General features: G+C 48.4%; 1 protein-coding gene across 2 annotated transcripts in view; it reads left to right on the forward strand.

Moving 5' to 3' along the window:
- The window catches only part of gpc1b (glypican 1b), an 86,419-nt gene that overhangs the window by 52,666 nt on the left and 26,253 nt on the right, over window positions 1-7,500 (forward strand). Inside the window, exon 1 of one of the 2 annotated variants that reach the window (XM_060059360.1) lies at window positions 216-372. The exons of the other annotated variant lie outside the window; for it this stretch is intronic. Coding sequence (XP_059915343.1) covers window positions 300-372 — 73 coding nt within the window. The 5' untranslated portion in view covers window positions 216-299. Of the gene's footprint in view, window positions 1-215; window positions 373-7,500 lie in introns of those variants that run through there. 2 annotated transcript variants of the gene reach the window in all.

The raw sequence follows: 7,500 nt of genomic DNA on the forward strand, positions 1-7,500 counted from the left end.
CCTCCACCTCCATCTCCTCCTCATCTCCTCCTCTCCTCCTCCTCCTCCTCCTCCTTCCCTCCTCCTCCTCCCCCCCCTCCTCCCCCCCTCCTCCTCCTCCTCCCTCCTCCTCCTCCTCCTCCTCCTCCTCTCCTCCTCCCCCTTCCCTCCTCCTCCTCCCCCTCCTCCTCCTCCCCCCCTCCTCCTCCTCCTCCTCCTCCGTCCCGTTCCAGGGGAGCACCTGCGGATCTGCCCTCAGGGCTACACCTGCTGCACCAGCGACATGGAGGAGAAGCTGGCCACCCTGAGCCGCAGGGGAGATGGAGGGGCTGCTGAAGGAGGCGGGCCGGGCCCTGCAGACCTCCCTCAGCGGGCAGTACAAGGCCTTCGACGGTGAGTGGCCGCGTTGTGGGCGTGCACGTGTTGTGTGTGTGTGTGTGTGTGTGTGCGGGAGGGTTTGGTTGGTGTACAAGGGTTGTGCGGAACAGAGGGTGAGCCTCCTACACATGGTCGCTTGGTCCTTTTGTACAAAGCGGGCTCGACCTAGGCTCAGGAGGTGGAGCGGGTCTATTTGTAGCCGGGAGGTTGCTAGTTCGACCCCCGGCTACTCCTACCTGTGTCGAGGTGTCCCTGAGCAAGACGCTCACCCTAAGCTCCTGGCGAGCTGGCTCTCACCTTCCATGGTGAATGTTTGTGACGAAATATGTTAAGATTCTTTTGATAAATGCGTCTGCTAAATGCCCTAAATTCAAATGTAAAACGTTCGCTGTGCAATCATGGGTTTATAGCATTAGAGTTAACCGTATGCATGCTTATTGTTGATGACAAAACCTTTTTATCCGGAGTACAGGTTGCTTAATTGGATTCCTGGATGTTTTGTGTTTGCGTATAATCTCCTGTTTTGCAGTTCACCCCCAGAGACCCTTATCGGTAAAATAGCTGTGTACATAAGACTATGCATGTGTGTGTGCAACAGTGCGAGAGGCGTTATTGGCCCATATAGGCTGTCTCATCGCCTGACGCCAACAGTCATCTGGGATGAGTCCCCTCTTCCTCATGGCTCCGCATGTTGAATGGGTGTTATCGTTGAAGTGCGACCACAGCCAATAAATCCATTCCAGACGATTAACGGATGCCTCAACCATTACTCATATATCTATGTCAAGACAGCTAGGATTCTGAATACAAGACGTAAATAATAAGCCTGTTCTGTTATTGTTCATAATACAAGATGCTCAATGGGGGTGTGCACGTTTTAATGTGCACGCTTCAGCGTCACAACGGAAGACGAGAAAAACATCTTTCAAAGGTTTCCTCTGTCGTCTCCTGGGTGTTTGTCGTGAGCGTGAATAGTGTGGCGAAAAGAGAGCGAGGAGAGAGACAGACAGGAGGAGAGTGAGCGAGGGGGAGAGAGAGAGAGAGGCTGAAGGAGAGTGTGCAAGAGAGAGAGAGAGAGAGAGAGAGAGAGAGAGAGAGAGAGAGAGAGAGAGAGAGAGAGAGAGAGAGGAGAGAGAGGGAGGCAGGAGGAGAGTGTGCGAGGGAGAGAGAGTGTGAAAGGTAGAGTGCACTAGGCGCGAGCAGAGAGAGAGAGAGAGACACATATCAACAGAGCACTATGGAGACTGTTTGTGTTTAATGACCGGCTCCTTCTAATAGAGGGGCGGCCCGACGCGCCACTCGTTCCTCTTGGCCAATCTGAGACAATGGATCCGTCAGCCGGGGATCGGCGCTCGGCTAGTCAGCCTGACCTTCTCGATCACAGTGATTAGTGGACTGAGTGACATTGTATTCTCCTGTCTCGCCTTTTTTATTTTTTTATTATAAAACGTAATTTTTTTATCCACGGGACTTTTTGCCTCAGAAGACTTTTGCTATAATAACAAGCCTAAATACATACTTGCTAAACAAAAAAATAAAAACGTACACAAATTTCCTTCCAAAAAGAACCAAGCACACACTCGCACACATTTTTCAAAAACTAGCTCATGCTACGTTTCTGACCCGGGGCCTGTCCCCTTGCGTTCTTTAAGACACCTCATCCAGCACACCAGAGCCGGTAAACAATGGCGTGGTGTGTACAGCACTGCTCCGTCAAGCAGCACTCGCCAAACTAAACACGGACAACGTTGTGTACAAAAGACCCCCCCCGCACATAAATACACAGGAAACCGTCCCTCGTCACCACGGAGATCAGGAGGATCACGTCGCGATGATGTGGAGGATGACGTTGATGATTCAGGTCGGAGGCCTTTCATGGGCACGTCATCCTGGACTAAAAAGACCTTAAGTCATTCCGTCAGCGTAGCCTTCATCAAGAATGCCCTTTTCCTGACCTTCAGACACACCTGTGCGTGTATGCACCCCCCCCCCCCCCCCCCCCACACACACACACACACACACACACACACACACACACACACACATCCCCCACCCAGTACTCCCACTGGCCCCAGCTCTTCCATGTCTCTCACCACCTTGTCCTCACAGATTACAACCAAGGGGGAGAATGACCACAAATCATTTCTCAGTTTTCTTCGGCTTGTGTTTTTTGAGCCAAGTGCGGCAACAGCAGTAGCAACAACAAAACACATGTGGGGGGAAATAACAGAGGCGCCCATGCGTCATATGCAGGGCTGTTAAAAATGTTTCATAACTTCCAGATTGTATTGTGTTACTGTGCTTACAACAAATGTACAATTATAAGAATTCTGTTTACTATTATGTATTGGAAGAGGAGGGCTGAGGCGTTTGTGTGTGTGTGTGTGTGTGTGTGTGTGTGTGTGTGTGTGTGTGTGTGTGTGTTGTGTGTGTGTGTGTGTGTGTGTGTGTGTGTGTGTGTGTGTGTGTGTGTGGGGGGGTGCTCAAGGTTATACTTTTATTCTCGCTTCTTGGCATCCTGGACACACCGGCTGTATGCTCCACCCCTCCTGACCTTGTCCAAAGCTAACCCCCTTAACCCCCCCCCCCCCCCTCACACCCACCTCCACCCCGACATCCATCCCTCCTCCTCCACCTGCTCCGCTCCCTTTCTCCTCCTCACTCCCCTCAGTGCAGATAGTGGGGGAGGGATGGAGGGGGGGGGGGGGGGGGGGGGGGGGGGATAGAGGGAGTCGTCGGGAGGGAGGAAGGGGGGAGGAGAGGAGAGCAGAGGGAGGTCTTAAACCATCTGTTGTTGACCGTGTCCTCAGGAGCAGCCAGCGCCCTCCCTCTACGCAGGGCCTTAATTGGGATGTGAAGTGGGGCCACATGCGCTGTCAGGGGGGCGGCGGACGCACTCTCAGTGGAGGCGCCGCTGAATGTCTGCCGCTTTATTGGTGTCCTTCTCTCTGTCGTTCTGTCTTTCTTTGCTTCTTTCTTTTTCTTCTTCTTTTTCCTTTTTTCTTGCATTCATAATCTCTTTCTTTCAGTTTTTCTTCCTTTCTTTCAGGCTTCTTTCGTTTTCTTCTTTCTTTCTTTCTTTCTTTCTTTCTTTCTTTCTTTCTTTCTTTCTTTCTTTCTTTCTTCTTTCTTTCTTTCTTTCGTTCCTTCTTTCTTTCGTTCCTTCTTTCTTTCTTTCTTTCTTCCATTAATTCTTCCTTTCTTTCAACCTTTCTTTCTTCCTTCCTTTTTTTCCAGTCCTTCCATTCTTTCCGTCTTTCTCTCTTTCCGTTGTGTTTACACATTATTCATTATGATTTCCCCAGTGGCTCCTATGTGTAGTCATTATAATATCCATATCCCCACATTATCAGTTCTCCAAGACATTGAGCGACACAAATAAAACAATATTGTTCTAATTGAGGTGAGGCCTATGAAAAGTGTAAGTATGTCAGTGATATGTGTCAATACTCTGGCGAGGAGTGTGAGAGGCTTGCCCGGTAATAGAATATCTCTATCCATGTTTGTCCACATCTGCTGTATTTAGCAGGGTGTGGGCTAGCTAGCGCCATGCGGCTAAGTGTAGGGTGTTACTGTTCCAGCGCAGGCAGGCAAGGCCTTTTTAGGTCCAGGAACTCTGGAAGAAGCCCCAGCTCAGCCACAGATTACAGGACAGCATGCTCCTCCACACTGGGGGCTGGGAGCCAGCTGTGCGTGTGTGTGTGTGTGTGTGTGTGTGTGTGTGTGTGTGTGTGTGTGTTGTTGTGTGGTGTGTGTGTGTGTGTGTGTTGTTGTGTGGGTGCGTGTGTTTTTTGTGTGTGTGTGAGTTAGTGTGCATGTGTGTGTTAGAGTGCGTGTTTGTGTGTGTGTGTGTGTGTGTGTGTGTTAGTGTGTGTGTGTGTGTTTGTGTGTGTGTGTCTGTGTGTGTGTCTGTGTGTGTGTGTGTGTGTGTTGCGTGTGCGGTTGTTTTGTGTCGGCGTGCACCAATGGCAGTGTGCAGTGTCTCTGTTCCTGTAGTCAGTTTCACCACAACACAGTGAAAAGCCGCCATTATCCAGTGAAAGGCATGGTGTGCGTGGATTAAACACGTATTCAGCATCAGGGAATAATTCTAACTGCCAGGAGCAATGGCGGACGGACGAAGAGCACTTCCCTGTGTGTGTCGAAGTATTCAAGAGGAGCAGAAGCAGAAGACAGCGAAGGGTTTCCTGTGTAAAGAAGTCAATTGCAATAGAGAAGCAATTTGTCTTTGAACGAATTGAATGACTTGACTGAGTCTTTCAACTTCTCTTAAATTTCTCTTTTTTTTTTAAGTTCACATGAAATAAAGAGGCAGAGAAGGAGAAGCAGAGAAGCAGTGAGGAGAGCGTGACGGAGAGCCACACAGAGTGAGGCCGATACAAAAGAGAGGCAGACACACACACAGAGAAAGGTCAAGCAGGACGACACGATTGCTGCAGTATTCCGTGTGTGTGTGTGTGTGTGTGTGTACGTGTGAGTTTGTTCCTGTGTGTGTGTGTGTATGTGTGAGTGTGTGTATGTGTGTGTTTGGCAGCCAGGTGTGGCAGACAGACGGTGGTCTTAAATCTGGCAGGTTGTGTCTGATAAAATGGCGATGGGGGTTGGCATCTGTATGCACTGTATGCACTGACACACACAGACACACACAGTTTGTGTGTGCGTGTGTGTGTGCTTTGTGCGTGTGTGTATGTGGGGATTTGTGCTTATGAGAGAGAGAGAGAGAGAGAGAGAGAGAGAGAGACGAAGAGACAGAGCCAGAGCCAGAGAGAGAGAGAGAAGAAGAAGAGACAGAGCCAGAGCCAGAGAGACTCAGAGAGTGTCTTTACCAATGTGCATGAAGGGCTTCACAGTGACTGACTTACGGTTTACGATCGACTGACATCTCTTTCAGATACAGGATGTGTGCATGATTGCATGTTCATATTCATCATTTCAAAAACCATTCAACTGACAAAGGTCGTTAGACAAACGAAAAGCACAGAAAAACAAATCGCTACGGCGAAATTTCAGCCGTCAAGCCAGGATCGGGTGAACAGAGGAACGTGTACAGAGTATTGGGTCTAGTCCACAGAGTTAGTTGGCCTGAATATGTAGGACCATACGGTCAGTCAGAATATCTGTTTGTTTCTGTCTCATGCAGAACCATGCACATGAAGTTTCATCTTATTGAGAGTGTCGTTTGCTGATTGGCAGGCCGCCTGACTGTATGTTTCGGCTCTAGATGACCAGATGGGCCGGTATTATTTATGCATTTAAGTAGATTGTTGAATATGTACCAGTTGGGCTCACATGCTGTTCTTACCGCAGGATATTCAACTTTAGGGGAAGCGGTCAATAACAACACTACAAATATCTCTAAAACTAGCATACAATTTCCTTGTTTTTCCAACTTTTTTTTAATTGAAGGCACGTAAGAATTATTTTGATTAATTTCCAACTCTTGATTCTTCCACCAATCCAAACAAAAGAAAGAACTGATCATTTGCCCTTGCTAAGCTCGGTTTATGATTGTTTTTCAGCACAACACGCCGTACACTCTAATTAAATTCTGGCCAGAGATGTTTAATATCTCTGTTAAAGCCTCCTACCCAATGCAACACTTGATCCATTGTCTCCCACTACACTCATTTCCTGTTGTCAGGGTCACCTCTGCCGATGTCATAACAGGGACAAGGACATGGGGGCCTCCTTTGGGGTTCTGATTGGCTCATCATAATGCAAATCACGCTGGGGCGGGACATGGTCTAATTAGAACCAACCACATTACTCACCAAGGAGGGACGGAATGAAACCGAGATGAGGGACGGCGTATGGGGAAGGAAGAGAGAGAGAGAGAGAGAGAGAGAGAGAGAGAGAGAGAGAGAGAGAGAAAAACCATGAATGACAGACAGAGGAGACGACAATGAGAATAAAGATTGTGTGTCCGAGCGAAGAAGATAAGAAAGGCAATAAAAGTTAGATTACAAAGAGCAAAGAAAAAACTTAATATACGCAGTGCCAAAAGCAGAAGCAAAAAGAAGGGCCTATTGACAAAACAATGAGCGAGAGCGAGAGAACGAAAGAGCGAGAGAACAAGAGAGTGAGGAAGCCAGAGAGCCAGAGAAGTAGTAATAGATAAAGAGAGAGAGAGAGAGAATGAGAGACAGAGAGAGAGACAGTGATAGACAAAGAGACAGAGAGAGACAGAGAGATAGAGGGGGTATAGACCAGAGACAGAGAGAGAGAGAGAGATGATGGCAGAAACAGAGGTGTGAGGAGGTGTGAGTACTTCGACAGAGGGACTCTTGATAAACGGCATGTGTTATGTGTGGTGTCGGCTTGTTAAACGGAACGGGTGTTTTAACGGCGGCTAAATGCTTGCTAAGGGGGTTGTGCCGTGCTCCGGGGGCAGAAGGACTTGTTTGATGAATGTTCTTCCTGATGGGAAGTCGGCGTGACACATAAACACTGCAATGGTTTCCCCCACATCCCCTCAGTTTTAGCGTCCAGTTATGGCACCCAAGGTGTGCAGTGTTGCTGTTGTTGTGGTGTTTTTACGTTGTTCCGTTTGTGTGCCTTCATTGGGTAAGATAAAAACTAAAAGCAGGACAATAGGTGCTAGACGTGATGGACACACACCAACACAGACAATTTTGCGTGTGCATGAGGTGACATGTTTAATCATGCTAGACAATCAATCAGACTGCTACACACACGCAAATACACACACACGCACGCAGGCATGCGCACACACACATACACACAAACCCACGCACACACACACGCACACACTCAAAAGCTTTTTCCTGGATAAAAAAAGATGAGACGAGAGGAACTGCTAAAAACACACACACACACACACACACACGCACACACACGCGCACACACACACACACACACACACACACACACACACACACACACACACACACACACACACACACACACACACACACACACACACACACACACTACACAACTACATAGAGAAAGAGTGGCCCTGAGACGCAGTGTGAGTCCAGTCTGAGCAGCCTGCTTTCCTTCCTCGTAATGGTGGTTTTATTATTTAATGAGCGTCCCTCCACATCCATCTTGTTCCCTTGGCATGCTCTGCTCCCCTCTCTCCTTTTACTTTTTCTTCCTCTTCTTCTTCTTCTGCTTTGT

This window comes from Gadus macrocephalus, chromosome 8, assembly GCF_031168955.1.
Source record: "Gadus macrocephalus chromosome 8, ASM3116895v1".
In the NCBI taxonomy this organism is placed as follows: Eukaryota; Metazoa; Chordata; class Actinopteri; order Gadiformes; family Gadidae; genus Gadus; species Gadus macrocephalus.